Below are 23,237 nucleotides of genomic sequence, written 5' to 3'. Positions count from 1 at the left end.
TGCCAGCCAAGTCTCTGTAATGGCCACTACACGATAATCCCATGTTTGTATCCAAGCTCTCAGTTCATCACCTTTGTTCCTGATGCTTCTTGCATTGAAGTACACGCACTTTAGTCCTTCTACCTTACTACCTTTACATCCTTTATTCTGCTTCTCTTTCCTCAAAGCCTCTTTATTTGTTAGATCTGGCTTTACTGCATGCACTAAACTTGCAGTTCTCACATGACCTTTATCCTCCTCCACCTCACTATCTGCTCTAACACTCTGGTTCCCCTCCCCCTGCAATGAACTAAGTGAGTATTTTGCATCAGTCTTCACTGTGAAAGACACTAGCAGTGTGCCAGATGTCGAAGGGTGTGAAGGGTTAGAAGTGAGTGCAGTTACTATTACAAGGGAGAAGGTGCTCAAAAGACTGACAGACCCAAGAGTCACCCTGACCAGATGAACTGTACCCTAGGGTTCTGAAAGAGGTAGCGGTAGAGATTGTGGAGACATTAGCAATGATCTTTCAAAAATCATTGGACTCTGGCACAGTGCAGAGGACTGGAAAATTGTAGATGTCACCCCACACTTTAAGAAAGGAGGAAGGCAGCAGAAAGAAAATTAGCCTGACTTAAGTGGTTGGGAAGATATTGCAGTCAGTTGTTAAGGATGAAGTTATGGAGTACTTGGAGACTCAGGACAAGATTGTCTGACGAACCTTTTGGGATGTTTCAGGAGATTACACGTAGGATAGATAAAGGGGATGCAGTGGATGTTTTATATTTAGACTTTCAGAAGGCCTTTGACAAGGTGCCATGTATGAGTCTGCTTACCAAGTTAAGAACCCATGGTATTACAGGAAAGTTACTAACATGGTTAGAGTATTGGCTGATTGATAGGAGGTAGCGACTGGGAATAAAAGGAATTTTTTCTGGTTGGCTGCCAGTGAGTAGTGGAGTTCCACAGGGGCCGGTGTTGGGACTGCTTTTTATGCTGTATATCAATGATTTAGATGATGGAATAGATGGCTTTGTTGTCAAGTTTGCAGATGATACAAAGATTGGTGGAGGAGCAGGTGGTATTGAGGAAGCAGATAGGTTCTAGAAGGACTTAGACAGATTAGGAGAATGGGCCAGAGTGGTAAATGAAATAAAATGTTGAAAAATGCATGGTCATGCACTTTGGCAGTAGAAATAAATATGCAGGCTATTTTCTAAACGAGGAGAAAATCCAAAAATCTAAGATGCAAAGGGACTTGGGAGTCATTGTGCAGAATAACCTGAAGGTTAACTTGTAGATGGAGTCAATGGTGAGGAAGGCAAATGTAATGTAAGCATTAATTTCAAAAGGTCTAGAATACAAGAGCAGGGATGTGATGCTGAGGCTTTATACGGCACTAGTGAGGCACCACCTTGAGTATTATGAACAGTTTTGGGCTCCTCATCTAAGAAAAGATGTGCTGATGTTGGAGGGGGTCCAGAGGAGGTTCACAAGGTTGATTCTGGGAATGAAAGATTATCATAGGAGGAACGTTTGATGGCTCTGGGTCTGTACTCGCTGGAAATTAAAAGGATAAAGTGTGGGGGGGGGGGGGAATCTCACTGAAGCCTTTCTAAGGCTGAAAGGTCTAGACAGAGTAGATGTGGAAAAGATACTTCCCATGATGGGGGAGACTAAGACAAGAGGGCACAGCCTCAGGATCGAGGGGCATCCACTTAAAGCAGAGATGTGGAGAAATTTCCTTAGTCACCCTGACCAGATGAACTGCACCCTAGGGTTCTGAAAGAAGTAGCGGTAAAGACTGTAGAGACATTAGCAATGATCTTTCAAATCATGGTGAATTTGTGCAATTTATTACCACAGGCAGCTGTGGAGGCCAGGTCATTGGGTGCACTTAAAGTAGAGCTTAATAGGCTCTTAATTGGACAAGACACCAATGGGGAGAAGATTGGGGGGCCATACTTGAATGCAGAGCCATACTTGAATGCAGAGCAGACTCAATGGGCCAAATGGTCTAATTTTGTTCCTACGTCTTATGGTCTAAACACCAGCCAACCTGAGTCCCAGATACTCTTTGACCCACATTAGCTGTAATTTGAGCTTCCTTGCGGGTTTGTGGATTGTATTCGTCTGGTATTTCTTTCGGACCCTGGTGATCCTTCCAGAAACTGTGGAAATATTGGGAAGTCAGGCAGTAGCAACGGTTTCCTCCTCTTTGGTAGGTTTTCTGGTATTTCCATTGGCTCCTTTAAGGGCCCGATTGATTTCCTTCACTGTGTAGCCATTCTGTAGGTACATCATGTGTAATCATCTTATTTCCTCGGGGTACCTCTCCTGTTCCGAAGTAGTTTTTGCACAGTTAACCATAGTAGAAAGAACCACTTTACGTTGGGAGGCGCGATGATGGCTGTTATCATTGAGGTACAAGTCCACGTGGGTGGGTTTTTGATAGACGCAGTGTCCAAGGCTACCATCCAGTTTGTCATATTAGAATGTCCAGGAACAGGTGGCAACCATGCTTCTTCATCTCCATTGTAAATTGAATATTTGTATGTAAGCTGTTCAGATGGTCATGGAACCTTTGGTGTGCCTGGAGTCCATGAGGCCACACTACGAAGGTGTCATCGACATATCTGAAGCAGCATTTGGGGCATAAGGGCAAGGAACTTAGAGCCCTTTCCTCAAAGTCCTCCATGTTGAAATTAGCAATAGCCAGCAACAAGGGTGATCCCATGGCTACTCTGAATGTTTGTTCATAGTAGTTCCCCTTAGAGAGTAACTTCCCCTTATCCTTACAATGGTGGGAAGGCTACACTTCGTTTGGATAGTTTGTTGTACTTCCTGACCTGCCTCTTAGTGTTCCTTAGTGAAACTAGTTCACTTTGGGCAGAGGAGGACCTGTCAATTTATCCCAATCACTAGGAGACAAGGGCTGACAGACCCAGGTGAAGGGAGAGTTATCTGATCGCATTGATGTCCAGAGCGGATCTAATGTAATACATATGCTCCCTAATCAAAGCTTGGCTAGTTCATTGTAGAATGTGTTTAGCTGCTGGAGAAACCACTAAGAATGCAACCTCATGGACATGGAGATAATGTCCTTGTCCCGACATCTCAGAAGGGAGGCTAAAGAACAAAGAAGCCTCACCTTCTCTTTATGCAATGATTCAAAGCGACAAATATTGCAGTGAACTTCCTCCCTGCAGAGGTAAGTGAAAGAGGATCTACTGCTTTCCTGATGTATATGACAAATAAACTCTTTCCGGGCTTCCAGTGAAATCTATTTTGGACCAGGAGAGTCTCCCCAAAGAAATAATTATGTACGACATTCCTACAGAATGGTTACAAGGTGAAGGAAATCAATTGGGTCTTTAAAGGGCTGATGGAAAAACCAGGAAACCTAAGAGGAGGAACCTGTTGCTACTGCCTGTCTTCCCTATATTTCCACAGTTTCTGGGAGGATCACCAGGATTCTGAAGAAATACCAGATGAATACCATCCACAAACTTGCCCATGAAAGCGTAGCAGTGTATATCAGCCAGACGGAGCCCACGTCAAGGAGCACAGGAAGGTGTATTCATTTGGGTTACCCGGAGAAATGGTTGGTGGCAGAACATTGCATTCGCAATGGCCGTGGGCTTGACTTCGGCACAAAACCACTTTGCTGCACCAATGGCTTTTGGGACCGCCTGGTAAAGGAAGCCATTGAAATAAAACTAGAGGAAAAGAATTTTGACAAGGAAGATGGTCTCCCTCTAAGTAAGAATCGGAATTCAATTGTAAACATGGTGGGAGAGTGGAAACCTGATTGGATGAGGACTAACCAATCAGGAGGTATGGACTACTGGGGTACAAATGCCACCAGACTAGACGTGTCCAGATATCATTCCTGATGAAGATGGCAGAGTTGGTCATCGAAACATCAGTTATCATTGGTGCCTGTACCTGGCTGGAAGCCCCAAGAAGAGTTCATTCATCGTCGAGTTTGCTTTCCAAGAAAGGTTGTGCTTCACTAGTCTGTATTAAAATTCACAGGTCAGGTTATCAATTATGTCAGTTTATTGTTGCCTTCGGCATTAACTATTGCACCAAACAAATTTTAAAGGCTAATTCATTATTGTAAACTATAAGCAAATTGTCATGTTCCTTAAGGGAACTCACTTTCCAACTTGGGTACTGCTCCCCGATTTTTCATTAGTGTATTATGTGGTACAACACTGAAAAGTTTAATGAGATTAGTCGAGCAGCTCCTCATTATATTTCATTGCCTTATTTGATTTTGCTGCTGTTCTTAATACTGAAGAGCACTAGTATGCTAAATATAGGTAATCAATATTCTATAAATCATTTGGCAGTAGACTTTTTCCAACAATAATACATAAATTGTGCCTCTGCTATTTTTGCCCAGGCTCTATCAAAATGCATGAATGTAATCCAACCAGATCAAATATGCTCCCTGAATCTCATTAGTTTCAAGTCCAATCAATCAATTCCTTTCAAGCTTTTGCTAACTAATCTGAACCAGCATCCTTTTGTATCTAATTTTCAAAAGGTGAGTAAAGATTTTCCTTGCTCTTGCTTTGGCCAAATATTTTAGCTCAAATGGAAATGACCATCCACATGTCAGAGATGATATCTATTAAGATACTTCTGTGCTATCGCTTTTACCTCCAAGTATCACTTACAAAAATATAAATTAGATAGCCACCTTTTCTTCTGTAATGTTGAATAAAAGCTGAGTGGCTGGTGCAAAAGGAACAACAAAGTTTAATTCTATTGATATGCAATAAAATAGTCATAAAGCAATTGAGCATAATACAGGCCCTTCTGCCCAATGAGTCTAAGATGATGCCAACCAACCTAGTCCCAATTCCCTGCATTCAGCCCCTATCCCCTGAACCCCAACTCCTCCATGTACATATTCAGGTGCTTCTCAAATAATACTTATAGCTGCCTCAACCACTTCCTCTTACAGCTTATTCTATATACTCACCGTCTTCTCTGGAAAAGGTTACCCCTCAGGTCCCTTTTAAATCCTCCCCCCACCATAAATATACGCCCCCCTATTTTGGTCTCACCTACCTTCGGAAGAAGATTGTTACCATGCATCTTAACTATGCCTCATGATTTTAAATATTTCTATAAGGTCACCCCTCATTTTCCCAAGGGCCAAGGAATAAAGATGTAATCTGGTCAACCTCTCCCTATGACTCGGGCTTCTAGAACTGACAACAGTTTTCCTTTTCTGCATTCTTTTCAGTTTAACCACATCTTTCTATAATAGGATAACCAAAATTGTACTTAGTGCCCTGACTGATGAAAGCCAACTTGCTATTTTTTAATCACCCTGTCAAACTGTATTTGTACCCTTAAATCCTTCTGCTCCATTACACTCCCTGGTGTTCTACTATTCATTTATTCTGGTTTGATTTTCCAAAATATGTCACCTCACACTTACTTTTTTTAAATTAAAATCCATTTGCATCTCCTCAACTCACTTCCCTAACTGATCAAGATCTCCTTGGAATTTGTGATAAACTTCATTATCAATAACACCTCCTGATTCCATGTCATCCACAAATTTACTGATCAAGCCTTGTGCATCTGAATCCAAAACATTTACATAAAATAAACAAATGACAAGGGTCCCAACGCTGACCCATGCAGAACAGTCACTGGCCTCCATTCCAAGAAACAGCATTCAACCACCACCCTCTGTTTCCTACCAGCCTATTTTGAATCCACCTAACTTGCTCTCTCTGGTTTCCCTGAGACCACACCTTCTGGAGCAACATACCATATGGGACAACACGCATTGCCCTACATCTAACTTTCTGGTCACTTCTTCAAAAAAATTCCAAGGTTCATCAAGAATGAATTCTCGTGCACAAAGCCATGCCGACTCTTCTTAATCAGATATTATCTATCCAAATGCTGGTAGATCCTGTCCCTCAGAATTCCCTCCAATAACTTTCCCACAACTGATACCAGGTTGACTGGACTGCAAATCCTTGGCTTGTCCTTGCTGCATTTTTCAAACAACAGAACAATATTAGCCACCTTCCTATCTTCAGGAACTTCACAAAGGAAGGAACTATCTCTGCAAGGGTCTCCATAATTTCCCCTGTAAGCTCCCACGAATTCCAAGGAACTTATCCACCTCAATGTGCTATAAGACTGCAAATAGCTCCTCACTGGTAAGATGAATGTCTCTCAAAACATCTCCATTTTTTTCTTTCATCTCTTGAGTAACTATGATTTTCTCAATGAACACAGGAGAGCACAGGCTTGTTAGGGAAAGTGAGGCAGTGATAGACAGGAGCTACAGGGAGGTAGTCACCCCAAGCTGCAAGAGACAGATAAATAGGTGACTGTGAGGAGAGGGAAAGAACGTCAGACAGTGGAGAGCACCTGTATGGCTGTCCTTCTCAACAGTTACTCCATTTTGAGTACTGTTGGTGTGGGGGTGGGGGGGAATACCTATCTGGGGGAAGCAACAGTGGCCATGCCTCAGAAGGGTAGGGAACTGAAGAGGATGGCAGCAGTTATAGAGAACTCTATTGTTGGGGGATAGATAGGCGATTCTGTGGTGCAAAAAGGAAACCGGATGGTAGTTTGCCTCCTCGGTGCTAGGGTCTGAGATGTTTCTGTTCTCATCCACAATATCCTGAAAAGGGAGGGTGAGCAGCCAGAAGTCGTGATGCATATTGATACCAACAACATAGGAAGAAAAAAGGAGGTGGTCCTGAAAAAAGGACATAGGAAGTTAGGAAGAAAGCTGAGCAGTAGGTCCTCAAGGGTAGTAATCTCAGGATTGCTGCCTGTGCCACATGACAGTGAGGATAGGAATAGAATGAGGTGGCAGATAAACGTGTGGCTGAAGAATTGGAGCGGGGGCAGGGATTCAGATTTCTGGATCATTGGGACCTCTTCTGGGGCAGGGACAACCTGTACTAAAGGGATAGGCTGCACTTGAATCCGAGGGGGCCAATATTCTTGCAGACAGATTTACTAGAGATATTGAGAATAGTTTAAACTGATATGACAGGGGGATAGGAACTAGTATAACAGAGCTGAGGGTGAGCCAACAGGTTCACAAGTAGATGATGGATGTAACATAGAAACATAGAAAATAGGTGCAGGAGTAGGCCATTCGGCCCTTCAAGCCTGCACTGCCATTTATTATGATCATGGCTGATCATCCAACTCAGAACCCCGCCCCAGCCTTCCCTCCATACCGCCTGACCCCCGTAGCCACAAGGGCCATATCTAACTCCCTCTTATATATAGCCAATGAACTGGCCTCAACTGTTTCCTGTGGCAGAGAATTCCACAGATTCACCACTCTCTGTGTGAAGAAGTTTTTCCTAATCTCGGTCCTAAAAGGCTTCCCCTCTATCCTCAAACTGTGGCCCCTCGTTTTGGACTTCCCTAACATCGGGAACAATCTTCCTGCATCTAGCCTGTCCAATCCTCAGATTAGGGGACCAAAACTGCACACAATACTCCAGGTGTGGTCTCACCAAGGCCTTGTACAACTGCAGTAGTACCTCCCTGCTCCTGTACTCGAATCCTCTCGCTATAAATGTCAGGATACCATTCGCCTTTTTCACCGCCTGCTGTACCTGCATGCCCACTTTCAATGACTGGTGTATAATGACACCCAGGTCGCATTGCACCTCCCCTTTTCCTAATCGGCCACCATTCAGATAATAATCTGTTTTCCTATTTTTGCCACCAAAGTGGATAACTTCACATTTATCCACATTAAATTGCATCTGCCATGAATTTGCCCACCCACCCAACCTATCCAAGTCATCCTGCATCCTCTTAGCATCCTCCTCACAGCTAACACTGCCACCCAGCTTCGTGTCATCCGAAAACTCGGAGATGCTGCATTTAATTCCCTCATCCAAGTCATTAATATATATTGTAAACAACTGGGGTCCCAGCACTGAGCCTTGCGGTACCCCACTAGTCACCGCCTGCCATTCTGAAAAGGTCCCGTTTATTCCTACTCTTTGCTTCCTGTCTGCTAACCAATTCTCCACCCACACCAATACCTTACCCCCAATACCATGTGCTTTAAGTTTGCACACTAATCTCCTGTGTGGGACCTTGTCAAAAGTCTTTTGAAAATCCAAATATACCACATCCACTGGTTCTCCCCCATCCACTCTACTAGTTACATCCTCAAAAAATTCCATGAGATTCGTCAGACATGATTTTCCTTTCACAAATCCATGCTGACTTTGTCCGATCATTTCACCGCTTTCCAAATGTGCTGTTATCACATCCTTGATAACTGACTCCAGCAGTTTCCCCACCACCGACGTTAGGCTACCCGGTCTATAATTCCCCGGTTTCTCTCTCCCTCCTTTTTTAAAAAGTGGAGTTACATTAGCCACCCTCCAATCCTCAGGAACTAGTCCAGAATCTAACGAGTTTTGAAAAATTATCACTAACGCATCCACTATTTCTTGGGCTACTTCCTTAAGCACTCTAGGATGCAGACCATCTGGCCCTGGGGATTTATCTGCCTTCAATCCCTTCAATTTACCTAACACCACTTCTCTACTAACATGTATTTCGCTCAGTTCCTCCATCTCACTGGACCCTCTGTCCCCTACTATTTCTGGAAGATTATTTATGTCCTCCTTAGTGAAGACCGAACCAAAGTAATTATTCAATTGGTCTGCCATGTCCTTGCTCCCCATAATCAATTCACCTGTTTCTGTCTGCAGGGGACCTACATTTGTCTTTACCAGTCTTTTCCTTTTTACATATCTATAAAAGCTTTTACAGTCTGTTTTTATGTTCCCTGCCAGTTTTCTCTCATAATCTTTTTTCCCCTTCCTAATTAAGCCCTGGATGTAACATGAATGTACGGAAGGACAAGCCAATGACTGGGTACAAATGCAGACAGCAAAGAGTTAAATTGTACTACAGAGGCAAAATTCTAAAGGGCAAAGAATGCAGGACAAAAAATGCTGTATTTAAATGTGAGTAGCATTCAGAATAAGGTAGACAAACTCGTGGCGCAATTAGAGATTGGTTGGTATGACATTGTGGGTATCACCGAGTTGTGGCTGAAAGAAGGCCATAGCTGGAAGCTTATCATCAAAGGATATACTTTGTATTGAAGGACAGGCAGGAAGGTATAGGTCGTGGTGTGGCTCTGTTGGTAAGAAACGGTATTACATCTTTAGGAAGAGGTGACATAGGGATTAGAGACCATTGAATCTTTGTGGGTGGAGTTAAGAAATTGCAAGGGTTTTAAAAAAAAAAGTTATGGGAATCATAACTAGGCCTCCAAATAGTAGCTAGGGTGTGGGATTGAGATTACAAAGGGAGCTGGAAAATGCATGTAATAAGGGTAACGACACAATTGTAATGGGGACTTCAGTATGCAAGGGGATTGGAAAAATCAAGTTGGTGTATAGATCACAAGGGAGGGAATTTGTTGAATGCCTACGAAATGGCATTTTGGACTAGCTTGTGCTTGAGCCTACTTGGGGAAAGGCCATGTTTGATTGGGTGTTGTCCAATAACCCAGATTTTATGAGGAAGCTTAACATAAAGGAACCCTTAGGAGGCAGTGATCATAGTATGATTAAATTCATACTTCAGTTTGAGAGAGAGAAGCATAACTCACATGTATGTGTATCGCAAAGGGAATTACAGAGACATGAAAGAGGAGCTTGCCCAGTTGGATTGGAAGAGGATACTGGTGGAGATGACGGCAGAGCAGAGATGGCTGAAGATTCTGGGAATAATTCACAAGGCACAGGATATATTTGCCCCACAGAGGAAGAAGTTCTCAAATGACAGGGGTAGGCAACCATAGCTGACAAAGGACTGCCTAAAAGCTAAGGAAAGGGCATACAAGGTAGCAAAAGTGAGTGGGAAGTTGGTTGATTGGGAAGCTTTATAAATTCAGCAAACAGCAACTAAAAAAGCTATAAGAAGGGAAAAGATGAAATATGAGGACAGACTAGCCAATAATATAAAGCTGGGTATCAAAATTTTTTTATATAAAGAGTGAAAGGGAGGTGAGAGTTGATATCGGACCACTGGAAAATGATGCCCGTAGTGATGGGGGACAAAAAAATGGCAGATAAACTTAATGGGTAATCTGCAACTGTCTTCACCGTGGCAGACACTAGCAGTTTTCCAGAGTTCCGTGAGTGTCAGAGAGCAGGAGTGAGTGCCACTGGATTTTTGCCCGCATTGGCTTATAAATAGGACTGAGGTCTACATGTCTGTTTACAGAATTGTTTGCGGAAAATCAGTGTTTTCCATGCAACCAATCAGCTGATTGATAAGTATGTAAAGGCCAAGCATTCAGAGAACACACCACAAATGAACGGCACACTGATGATGTCTCCTCGTATGGTGACAAAATATTTGCAAGTGGATTGCCAGGATTGGAGAACAATGCAACCCAACCGTCAACCACCCGAGCTACACATTTTCCAAGTTATTTCCAACATTTATCCAACTTTCTTCAGTACATAATCTTTGTTTCCATGATTATCAGCTACAGCCCTTGACAAAATAATGCCTATATACTGATGTAATAATTAGACGAACACAGAAATAAAATTACCATGAATGTAAAGATCTGTTTTCCTCCTCAGGTTTCACTCTGAACAATGCATTGATTGAGAACATTGTTGCACGTTATGCAAACTCCAGCCTCGTCATTGACTTTGATAACTTTGTTGGCTGTTTGATTCGATTGGAAACCATGTTCAGTAAGCTGATTTTTGAACTTCATTTTAACAGCCTATATTTAACATGTACATTGAGATCCAAATTCACTGAACCATGGGCTACTTCTATACTGAAATCAGTCGCAACAAATATCTGGATATCTTGGGTGGATATTAATCAATACTCTCTGAAAAATATAGTATGGGATGATTCAGATTTGCATGGCAAGTAATCTTCGCCTGCTTGTCCCAACAACTTAAAGGCAATTAGACCAGAAATGTTACAGTGGCCTATGGTGGACTAACAAGCAAAGTCATTTTTCAAACACACTTATGACAATATTTACTTTCTGCTCACTTAAGTTCTAATAAGACTTTGTACAGAATTAAAGAAATAGTCAAAGAACTTCCTTTCAATGTGCTCCAAATTAGGCTCATTTTTTTGCTCTGATTGTGCAACCTCAAGGTATACTCCTGAGCCAGGCCACTGCATCAGGAGCCAAAGTTCTACTCCAGTTCTACATGCAAAATAGGGACTTGGACCTCCCAGATCTTTGCAGTTTTGTGATTAGTTCAAAACAATTGAGAGTCCTAAGAAATGATTACAATTAAAGAAAATATTGATGGAAAGTGGAATCAGCTACTGGGTTACACTAATTGCTTTAATTACATTCCAAATTGTGGTGTTCCACCTGAAATAACACAGAGAGGTCACCTAATGTGATTTAGTACAATAGGTGCTAATCTTTGTGAGCAATAGCTGCATTTCTTTATTATTCAGGTGGTACAAGTAAACTACTTCAAGTGAGTCTCCTAAACTAAAATTAATCATGTTCAATTTGAATACAGATTTGGGTAAAAGCTTTCATTTCAAATTAATTTCCTAAGTGAGTATATTCATTTACATTGCTGTGGGCGATAAATATTTAAGATCCACATTCTATCAAAATTGAGATAAATGGCAATGTTTAAACTGTTACCTTCCTGTTTTTCAGGAATATTTAAACAATTAGATCTGATTGATGGAGAGGCAGAGGTGAATATGCATCAGGTAAGTAGCAGCCAACCTTGTAAGAAATTCTGGAACAGCATATTTTAAATACACTGAATATTCTGTTTATCCATTTCTAGCACTATTCAGTGCTTCCCCTATTTTCAGGAGGATATTGAAACAGAATTAAAGTTAATTAAACAAGAATAACTACTTTTGCGATTGTTAACTAAGATTCAAATTCTTGATCCCTGCACTTCCCTATGAAATCTGCAAATTATGGGTGTGTGTATTTGAGAAAACTTTCATTATGAACATTTTACTATCATTTATCAAACAAAGGATAGGATTTATGGGATTTTTGTTAGGCTGTAAAAGAGCTGCAATCATCCAAATTCCCCTTCGATCTGGATAGCCATTTCTATGAACTTGCATCCAGAACCACGGGGACTTACAGAGGCAATAAGGGTAGAACTAGAGAATGATTAAGAAGGTACGAGTCACGATAAAAAAACAAGGCATCCAGGCTAAACAGGAAATGTTCAATGCTCAAGGTAAGCAATGGATTTTCATTTGATGTAGAGTCTCTGCCAAATGCTAGGAGCCACACTCATGTCCCCACCTACATCAAGGAGCTGTAGTGGAGCGTGTATCAAGCTTCAAATTCCTTGGTGTCCACATTTCCGATGATCTCACCTGGTCCTTGAACTCCTTCATCCTGATCAAAACGGCGCAATAGCAGCTTTATTTCCTGTGGAGCTCCAAGAAGGCTCACCTTTGTCCCAGGATACTGACAGACTTTTACCACTGTACCATTGAGAGCATACTCACCAACTGCATCTCAGTGTGGTATGGCAATTGTCCCGTATCGGACCGCAAAGCACTCCAGCGTGTGGTGAAAACTGCCCAGCGGATTATCAGCACCCAATTGCCCACTATTGAGAACATCGACCATAAACCCTGCCTGGGCAGGGCAAAAAGCATTATCAAGGATGCATCTCACTCTACCATGGACTTTTTACTCTCCTCCCATCTGGTAGGCACTACAGGAGCCTCCGCTCCTGCACCAGCAGGCTCAGGAAGAGTTTCTTCCCTGAGGCTGTGACCCTGCTGAACCTCACATCACAGCGCTAAGCAGTACTGCACCCATATTGGACTGTCTCAGTACTTTTATATTTGTGTGCTGTAGCACTTTTTATTCGCAGTTATTTTGTAAATAACACTATTCTTTTGCACTTCTGGTCAGATGCTAATTGTATTTCATTGGCTTTGTATCTGTACTCGGCACAATGACAATAAAGTTGAATCTAATCTAATCTAAATAGAGATGATATATTTCAATATACACCCCAGGATGAGCAGTCCAAGTTGAAAAATGGTTAATACCCCACGGCTAAGGAGGGCAAAAGGTGTAAAGTAAAATGTTTAGCATTCCAATTCCAAAAGATTGATGCCAATTAATATAAATGAGTGTAAGTCCCTCAACACTTGGAACTGTGAGTTCAATTAAAAAGTTCCTGTTAAGGTTGGAAACAAATACAGGTCTGTGGTTCATTACTTGAAATAAACACTGTTCAGTTGACAATTATATACACTTACTTGCAGTGGGGAACATTTATCCTCTGATCTAAGCAAAATTCCAAATCCATTTTAAATTGGAACACTCCAGCAGGAATTTTTCAACTTCATGCAGCAAAATCTCCCTACCACATCTGTTAGAAAGTTTACTTTCACCTGACGAAAGGAATATGGCTACCGGAACCCCATTTTTCTTTTTTTTTTACTATTTCCCTTATGGTGTTGCTTCCAAATAAATTGAACACATCTCTTTTACACTTCTCCCTTCAGAACTTAATGGATTATCTTAATTTCTCTTTCCACAGTGGCTGTGTCTGGTACTGAACTAAAATGCTGTTATGCTACAAGAAGGCAGTCTTCAATCAATAACCAGATACTGAAATGGACATCTCTAAACTATAAAGGAGTAACATGAGAACTAAAATAATTACATTTATTGGGTATCACGTATGGCATAGAGCGAAGGGAATAGGGTTTTGATTTTATCATTGCATTGCTATCCTGTCTTTTATTTTAAGGTGAGTTGCTACACAGCAATGTGGGAATCAAAACTATTTCAATCCAGATCATATTGAGCACCAATATTCCTGAAAGACATCTTAAATTAGTTACACATCTTATATTTACAGCAGCCACATTGTATCAGTGATTTACTAATGATTATTACCCTTTGTAAGAAAGTCCAAATATTCAAAAATTAGCAAATCCCTCCTTTAAGTCTATATATGTGGCACAAGTAGATCACAACCATGGTGATCAGGGAATCATGTTTTGGAACCTTGGTTTATAAAACAAATATAATATTCAAACTGAATTGACCTCTTACATTTAGAAACAGTTTGTTTTGTGCTATACAGCCATAGAAATGTTTTCCCAGTTGGTTACTGAAGAAAACTAATCTAATGTCTATTAAATTGCTGGTGCTTTTATTATGTTTGCTGGATGCTTTTGGTATATAGGCATTTAATATAAATCAAAATATGCTTAAATTTAAAAACTTTTTATTTGCACAATTGTATCTAAAATTAAATACAGAATATGCATAACTTTGATTCCCTTGTTTGACTTGGGTCTTCTGTAAAAATTACCAAATACTCTCCACCAATAGTGGTCAATCAACATAATACACCAATATCATTAAAAATGCTACTATGTCTACACAACTCCAGATAAATTTATTTTAGGGAATATTATGTAAAGCATCTCAATGGAATGGGATAGAAATCCTGTTCACATTATATAAACAAGAGCATGTGGAGACCATCTGGCTGCTCCAACCCAGCCTGTACCAAAATCCAGATGTCTAACTACATGTATCTGTATTTTTTGACCAGACCTGGTGATTACCCTAAGAGAGCTATGGAGGCTCTGAGAATCTAAACAGTCTTTGTCCTGCAAGAGAAAAAGGTTCTTCGCAGCTCAGTCCTAGATGCCCTAATTTTTATAGAGAGAATATGACCCATGGTCCAACACTCTTCGTTCAGGAGGAAATCTCAATTTCTGAACTCTAAAAGCATGATCTCCTCAATCCCTGTGCAAGCTGGAATCAACTTTTGCTGCAATCCTATAGCAAGTGCATCCTTAAAACTGTATACAATACTTAAAACACAGTCTCACCACCTGCATGTTGGCCCTTACTGATTTATGTACAAACATTATACAGGTGACTTTGAACATCAGGAATACACAATTCAATGAATATTCTACAGAACACTAAAACAGATAATTCCTCATTTTGAGATATTTCATGTTCTATCCAGTCATTCAGTTTGTCCACAGACAGCAAAAACTCGGTTAGCAATGTCAGCAAACTTGAATATATGTCATTTGGTCCCATCAGCCAAATCACTAATCTAGACAACCTGCAGATGCTGGAAATCCGAGCACCACACACAAAATGCTGGAGAAACTTGGCATTTGACTTACTGAACTCTTTTCCTAGATGCTGCCTGGCCTGCTGAGTTCCTTCAGCATTTTATGAATCTAGATTATGAATCAAGCCAATTTGATGATTATACATAATCATCCTGCTGTTCCTCCATTCACACCTTCTATTATTACAATCAAATTAACAAGCCAAGAGCAGTTCCAGTGAAACGAGATTCCTTGAAACATCTATTATGTCAAAGCTCCTCAGAATTGTGTGTCAATGGGGTTACCTTTTATTCTAAACTCTGCACAGGCCCAAGTATCTGCAAATTTTCCCCGTAAGACAACATTTTATTAAAATAAATTAACCTTATTTAAATTGCTTCAAATCTAAACACGTTCTTCATAAACTTAAGACCAAAATTATATGCAGTACTCTAGGTATGGTCTCATTGACACCCTAGGCAATTGTGGAAAAGACTTCCATCCTTTAGTAGTTCAGTAAAGGGCAGCCTTCCATTAACCTTCATAATTATTTGCAGCCGCTGCACACTAACATCATTTCATGAAAGACAGCACTATACAAGAGCATTTTGTAAGGTGTTAATTTTTTAAACAATAATCTGCTTTTCTACTCTACCTAAGAAAAATCATATCACATCACACCACACTTCTGCTATTATTTTTCCTTTCAAGTTTAATCTCCATGTCCTTTCAAAGACTTAGCCTTGTACCCATTTTACCAGCATACTTATCCACAATACATACTGCTCCAATTAATCATTAATGGAAATAAATTTTTGTACCAAGTGGCTAGTTACTGTTTACCAACTAAAAATGACCTATAAAGTCTCTTTTCTGAGTAATTCAATGAAATGCCCATTGTAAAAGATTACCTCCATTTCCATGAGCTCTTTCCTTGAATAGCAAGCCAAGCTTCAAATGCAGTTTAAGAGGCAAATTGCCTGGGTACCTGCTGCATGTACACATCTGCAAGTACTCAGCTGCAGCTTGCATCATTAGTTAGTTCACAGCAAGACACCACAAACTGCACTTTTGATGAGCTGCTGGCTGCCTTGATATAAATGAAGACTCACATCAAAAACAGTAGGCATTGAGGTACTGGCTCTGAAGACTAAAAAGATCGCAGATGCTGAAATCTAGAATGAAAAACAGAATGCAAATCAGAATGCTGAAAGAACTCAGCAGGTCAAGCTACATCTAGTCAAAAGGTGCAAGTCAACATTCTGGGTCAAGAGGGCACAGGAAAGATTGCCAGTATATAGCAGAGTGAAGGGAGATAGGCTGAAGCTGGTAGGCAATAGCTGGTTCTATGAACCTGTTTTTATCTCCCCCTAATACCTGTCATTCAACATCATGTTGCTGGTTTGGAGGTTAACAATACACCCACTGCAAAGTTACACTTTTTCCATTCCTAATCGATATGACCTTGTTTGTGGAGTCTTCCAGGATGCAACTAATGTTAAAGAATACAGAGAAAATTTACAAGGATGTTGCAGGTCTGCAGGACCTGAGTATAAATTAAGATTGAATAGTTTAGGACTTGGAACATAGAACATTGAGAGGAGATTTGAAATTTAATGCAGACAAGTGCTTAGTGTTGCACTTTGTTAGGACCAACCAGGGTAGGTCTTACACCATGAACGTTAGGGCACTGAGGAGTGTGGTGGAGCAAAGGGATATGGGAACAGAGGTAAAAAATTCATTGGAAGTGGTGTCACAGATAGATAGGGTTGTAAAGAAAGCTTTTGGCACACTGGCCTTCACAAGTCAAAGTACTGAGTGAAGGTGATGAACGTTATGTTGAAGTTGTATTAAGACGTTGGTGAAGGCATGTGTGCAGTTTGGCTCACAGACCTATAGGAAAGATGTAAATAAGGTTGAAAGAGTACAGAGGAATTTACAAGGATGTTGCTGGGTCCTGAGGACCTGAGTTATAAGGAAAGATTGAACAGGTTAGGACTTTATTCCTTATTCCTGAGAAGAGCTTTGACGGAGGAATACAAAATTATGAGGGGTATCGATAGGGTAAATGGAAGCAGGCTTTCTCCACTGAGGTTGGGTAGGACTCCAACTAAGGTCATGGGTGAGAAGTTTAAGGGGAAGATGAGGGGAAACGTTTTCACTCAGAAGGTCATGGGAGTGTGGAACGAGCTGTCAGTACAAGTAGTGCTTGTGAGCTCGATTTCAATATTTAAGCAAAGTTTGTGTAGGTACATGGATGTAAGGGGAATGGAGGGCTATGGTCCCAGTACAGGTCGATGGGAGTAGGCAGTTTAAATGGTTCTGCATGGACTAGATGGGCCAAAGGGCCTGCTTATGTGCTGTACTTTACCGTGACTCAGAGCATAAAGTTACCAAAACACTTCACATTTGATATGTAATATACCAAGATAAAATATACTTACTGTACTTTTAAGTTTTACATTACTTGTTCAGTCAAAATTTACAGAAATATCTTTACTGTAAACAGTTCCATTACAGTATTGTGAAAAGTTTAATTTTAGCTTTTAAAACGCTTATTTATACTGTAAGGCACTTCAAAATGAGAAGAAAATAACGGTAGGTGAAGAATTCAAATATATTACGAATTTCCAACACAGTTACTATCCTTTTACCTTATTTGGAGAGCCCTGAAGGGATAAATTGTTTAAAATTAAAAACCATAGTTTTAAAATGCAGTAATAGTATGATAAATACCACAATCACTTTGAAGTCAATGGAACTATATTTTGACAGTGGAGTGCCATATTTAGGTAATGTGATCAAGGACACATTTCTATTGAATTACATCAAAGCCCACATTATTAAAGTATTGTTAAAGTGGCAGATTCTATTCTAAGGTCATCACAATAACATTTATCAAAATTGATGCCGACACTGGGCTTTTGTGCCTCTGTTTGTTTGTACACAACTAAATGATTGGTAATGCATACATATCACTTCGTAAAGAATGGCCCAACCTGTTCATTTCCTCCATGGCAAAAGTACTTAAAATAAAGAAACTGTACAAATTACAAATAAATTAAAGAAGCTTCAGTCTGAAAATTCAGAGAAAACAATTTTTCTTGGTTACATGATTTAATTTATTCAGCACATTTAATTTAATCTATTGGAATAGAAAAAACTACACTTTAGGATTTATAGGCTTTAATATAAGAAAATCAAAGTTATACAATAAATGACTAATAATTGAATACATAACTGGAATATTTCATTACTAATTTCTGAGGTCTTGCTAATTTCTATAGCACTTATTTCAACAATGTAACAATGTAACAATGTAACAAATAAATACACATGGTTCCTGCGATATTCATGATCTATACCTTAGGGTTTGATCATGATTTTGCTAGAAGACATTTTAACAATGGGAAAAAATGTCTGAAAATTGAAGAATTTGATATTACAGAATATACAAATACTTTTTACTAACATGTATTAAAGACTTGTAAATTCTCCATTTACCCAACAGTGTAAACAATTGTAATTATACATGGTTACTCATATCCATGTTTGCTTTATGATGCCAATTTTCTCATAAATTGTGTTATTTAATAAAATTTTACTTTTGGACAGAGTATAGCATGGAGGGGTAAATAGGTCACCATCTTTGCTGAGATTACATTTTAAAATTGCTTGAGTGGAAAAAACAAGATTTACAGAGAGCAATACACAAAATGGAAAGCAGCATTTCTCAAATACTTTCACCCACCAGAAAATTGCTTCAGCAACTATCAGTTTATGAAGTATCCAATAATGTGCATTTTCAAATTACAATAATATTAGCAACTTATTTTCAACTCTGCATTCGATTGCACCCTCTTTTTTTGTCACAATAAATTTTGGCTTTGTGGCAAGGTTTGAGAATGTCAAAGTGGTTGTGCTCCTTCGGCAAGGACTTTGAAATCATCCAGAAAATTCTAAGACAACAATTCTAAAAGCATTATTACCATGAGTCAATTGAAACTGTCAGTTCACAAATAGCAAAGGTGGCACACCTTGCTCCGTTTCCCCAGATGATTCACACTTTTACAATACAACAAAATATACCACAAAGTCATTATTTTTGCTCTCCACAAGGTTGAAATTCAGGTTTTACAATACACAGCCCTGCATCCAAATCATGCATTTTTTCCTGTACGTTTTATTTAAATGCTATAAAATGAAATCAGATAAGAGAACAAAACTAAGTTAAAATAAATCTGTACTCTTTACAATACACAACTACAAACTGGCCTTTCTATTTCTAATTTTGATAATGAAATACTAGAATTAATAGTTAAAATTTTGTAAAATAAATATTAATTTCAATTTCAAATTATTTTAAATACAACTCGATCAATTCTTAGGATAACTTGGCAGTGTACTAATAGCTTTTGGTACTGGATAACGGTGAGCAACACGTTTTCTGCATGTGAGAAAAAATATCCACCAATCAAAACTCTGAAATTTCCTCAAACTAGATACATTTTTGAGATAAACTTCATAACGTGTATTCCAGTTTATTTTTTAGTTTTCAGTACAAAAACATGAAGCAACACCAAATATAATAAAATGTGTTACCAATCAACCAATTTAAAAGATTCTGATGCCAAAGTGGAAACCACAACTCAGTTTGCTCTTTGTGGGAAATAGAAATGAAATAACAAAATTAAGTCTGGTAATTGAGTACTAACTTGCATCTAATCATTATTAGCAACAAAGAGGTTGTGCTCCAAGGGTGACAATAAGAGTGATCCAGGTACTGTGTGCTGATTGTAAGATTCAAAATGATGCCTTGCATTTACATACGTTTCAGAGTAGAAATCAGCATACACTGCCAGTTTTTTTTAGGTATAAAAAATGGACAGAGTTTGTTAATTTAGCAGGGCGCTGCTTATACCCACCTGCAAAGGTATCAAACCTTGCAAATCTATTTGTTAGATTTGTTTGTGGCACCGTTAAGCCCCTTTGAACACATTAATTTTGAAGAAGTATTAATGAACGCAGGAGGCAATACAATGCATTCATGATTCCTCAATCTGGGCAAGGGAATTAAAAAAAGTAAGACCAGAAGGAGCATAAGTGTCCCCCTTCTGCATAGAATACTCATACCTTCCTACTTTGTGGAAAATTGCTGGCAAAGACGACCAAAAATATTTTACTCATTAGTCAGACTGTGATTGAGAACTAGAGGACCGATTTGTTTTAACTGTACGAACAGCAATGATTATCATATTAATGAAGAATACAGCTGTGAATTATTTTTATATTCTGCAGGTGTGACCTGTAAGATGTGTTGAATGTTAACAATACCACTTTTTTTTTACAGCTGTTTATCTATAATTTGGGCTGATTAGCCTTGGAAAATTAGTTTCTGCAAATACAAATTATCAAACTCGCACCTAAAGCTAAAGACAATTAACAGAAAACAGGGAGGCAACGAGAATTAAATATTTGAATAAATGATTAAAGAAATATTGCTGGACACAGATATAAAATAAACAGCTAATGGAATCTGAACCCTTGATCTTAAAGAGGCTTACAGTTCAGAGGGCTTGCAGGTTATACTACGAAGTTAAACTGCATCTCAAAAGCATATGCTCGTATTGAAAGGATTCACCAGAATGATACACACAAAATGCTGGGGGGACGCGGCAGGTCAGGCAACATCTATGGAAGTATGTGAACAGTTGATATTTCAGGCCGAGACCCTTCATCAGAACTGGTAAGGAAGGGCAAAGAAGCCAGAATAAGTAAGTGAAGGAAGGAGAAGGAATACAAGCTAGAAAGTGATAGGAGAAGCTAGGTGGGTGTGGGAGAGGGGATGAAGTAAGAAGCTAGGAGGTGATGGGTGAAAAAGATTAAGGACTAGAGAAGAAATAATCTGATAAATGAGGAGAGTGGACCAAGGTGGGGGGGGGGGGGAGTACCAGAGGGAGGTGAGAGGCAAGTGAGAAGAGAAAAGGTAAGGGAGGAGGGGGCCAGAGTGGAGAACTAAAGAGGGAAGGAGAAAAATTACCAGAAGTTGGAGAAATCAATGTTCATGTCATCAGGTTGAGGCTACCAAGTTGGAATATGAGGTGTTGCTGCCCCAACCTGACAGTGGCCTCATTGCGGCAGGAGAGGTCATGGACCGACATGTTGGAACAGGAATAGGGATTGGAATTAAAATAGTTGGCCACTGGAAATCCCGCTTTTCGCGAACACAGCAAAAGCAGGATTCACCAGAATGACACCAGATTTAATTAGGACTGGATCACAAGATTCAAATGCATGGTCTGGATTTGTACTCTCTTCATTTAAAATACAATGGGATGATATGCTTGAAACAATTATAAAATTAGAGTAAATAACATGAAATCTCTGCCTATGTAGATCAGAACCTGGTGACATAAACATCAAACTGGTTTATGACCAATACCAGGAAGCACTTCTTCACAAAAAGGATCTTGAATGCTCTTTCAACAAAAATGAGTTGAACCTAGATGTGTAAAAATTGTACTCAAAGTAGACAAATTGGAGTTGAGATACTGATCAACTATATGCTTGTATCTTATTTAGCTGTGCTTTGGAAGCCAGAGCTTCCCCATTGTCATAAATTTCATTTTAGAAAGTTAGTAAGTGCAACACCCACAGGTTTTTTTTGGGGCATAGATGGCAGAACCTCCAGATAACAACCAACAAGCTTGATTCTGAATCTCAATTATTTACTATTAGATAAAGGCTGGAGGTCAACACCTATCAACAGATGGTTCGACAGTGTACAGATGGGGCAAAATGCAGTTTTTATCCACACAAGAATTTATATTTCTTGTAAACCTTATTAAACCGGTAACAATCCACATCTGTGGAGAAATGAAAGTTGTCCAAAGCACAGTGGTATGTGTGTTTACATCATAACGTTTTCATGTCTATGCAATGAATTAAACTCTCAATAATAAAATAACTGTTCCTAAATGAATGCCTAGTAATCAATTCTTAAAGATATTAGTATATAAAATGTTAATTGTTTTATACCACACTAAACCTATATCTCTTTACGGATAGAAATCTGGAAAAGGATTAGAACTGTGATACTAAATTATTTTGTCTTTGAAAAAGACTGTATTTAATTTTATATTGGGATATTGAGAATACAAAATATTACCTCTGCAATCATTGTTTAATATATAGAAATAAGATCAAAAAATGAAATTCTTCTTTTATGTAAGGAATTTTATTGTAGCCAAAACTAGAAAGAGATAAAAGGGACAAGCCAAAGTCAGCCACAAAAATAATATTGTTTAATGTTTTGCGTCTGAAAGACCATCATTGAAAGTATCAAAAATAAGATTTTAAATTTTTTGAACTAACCCTCCAAATTTTAGCTGCATGCTTTGGAATTTGCAATATATCATAGTGAAGAGTAATATCTCAAGATAAAAATATTTGGACTCTAGAAACAGCTAAAAACTAAGGCATTGACTTTCTATAATCCAGTTTGAAACTACTTTAACTATTAAAATCTTTGCTAAGATTCCCATTTTAACTTCTCCTAACTGTTTCTATTAAAAGAGAAATAATTTTCTTATTGATGCCAGCAAAAGACTATCCTGGATAGCATATTCCAAAAATAACAAAGGCAGTAACAACAAATTTGATTTAAAAAATAATGATGGAGGAGAAACAAGTTTAGATTTTTTTGTCAAATCATCTGTGCTCCATCTATACAGGATCTTTAAAATATTCTAAATCTGTATGATTGTCCATCAAAATACACACTCTGTTTTCAAAAACATAAAATTCGTTCACCATCTGTAATAGGTGATCATTAACACTGAGCAAAAATATCTAACTTCATTACAGAAGCATTCTTTGTGTATATTAAATTTTCCTTCATTTACGTCTGGAGATCATTATTTTATTGCAAATATTCTGTTGGATCTGGATTGCTACAACTTCCTTAAAAATATACGAAGGTTGTAGTCTTTATCTGTAACGTTTTCTGGTAGCTGCTTTATGCCAGACTTCGCTGTCTTGGTTTAATTCTTGGATAAAGCTGAAAAAATACAAAGCAAATTGTGAGCTTTGGATTTCAGAAAAATACAGCAAGACAG

General features: G+C 39.0%; 2 protein-coding genes across 3 annotated transcripts in view; one reads left to right on the top strand and one right to left on the bottom strand.

Annotated features, from left to right (window-relative positions):
- LOC134350431 (calpain-2 catalytic subunit-like) overlaps nucleotides 1-14,254 on the top strand; it is a 108,620-nt gene extending 94,366 nt beyond the window's left edge. The window contains exons 19-21 of the mRNA XM_063055619.1: nucleotides 10,623-10,739; nucleotides 11,693-11,748; nucleotides 13,572-14,254. Of these exons, the coding sequence (XP_062911689.1) occupies nucleotides 10,623-10,739; nucleotides 11,693-11,748; nucleotides 13,572-13,595 (197 nt within the window). The 3' untranslated portion in view covers nucleotides 13,596-14,254. The remainder of the gene's footprint in view (nucleotides 1-10,622; nucleotides 10,740-11,692; nucleotides 11,749-13,571) is intronic.
- A 1,446-nt stretch (nucleotides 14,255-15,700) lies between these two features.
- Nucleotides 15,701-23,237, bottom strand: part of LOC134350430 (apoptosis-stimulating of p53 protein 2-like) — a 107,938-nt gene continuing 100,401 nt past the window's right edge. For both annotated transcript variants that reach the window (XM_063055616.1, XM_063055617.1), the window contains one exon: nucleotides 15,701-23,179. In XM_063055616.1, the coding sequence (XP_062911686.1) occupies nucleotides 23,138-23,179 (42 nt within the window). In that variant the 3' untranslated portion in view covers nucleotides 15,701-23,137. The remainder of the gene's footprint in view (nucleotides 23,180-23,237) is intronic.

Source organism: Mobula hypostoma, chromosome 8 (assembly GCF_963921235.1).
Source record: "Mobula hypostoma chromosome 8, sMobHyp1.1, whole genome shotgun sequence".
NCBI classification, from domain to species: domain Eukaryota; kingdom Metazoa; phylum Chordata; class Chondrichthyes; order Myliobatiformes; family Myliobatidae; genus Mobula; species Mobula hypostoma.
Note: the sequence above shows the minus strand (reverse complement) of the source record. Positions and strands in the feature narration are given on the sequence as shown.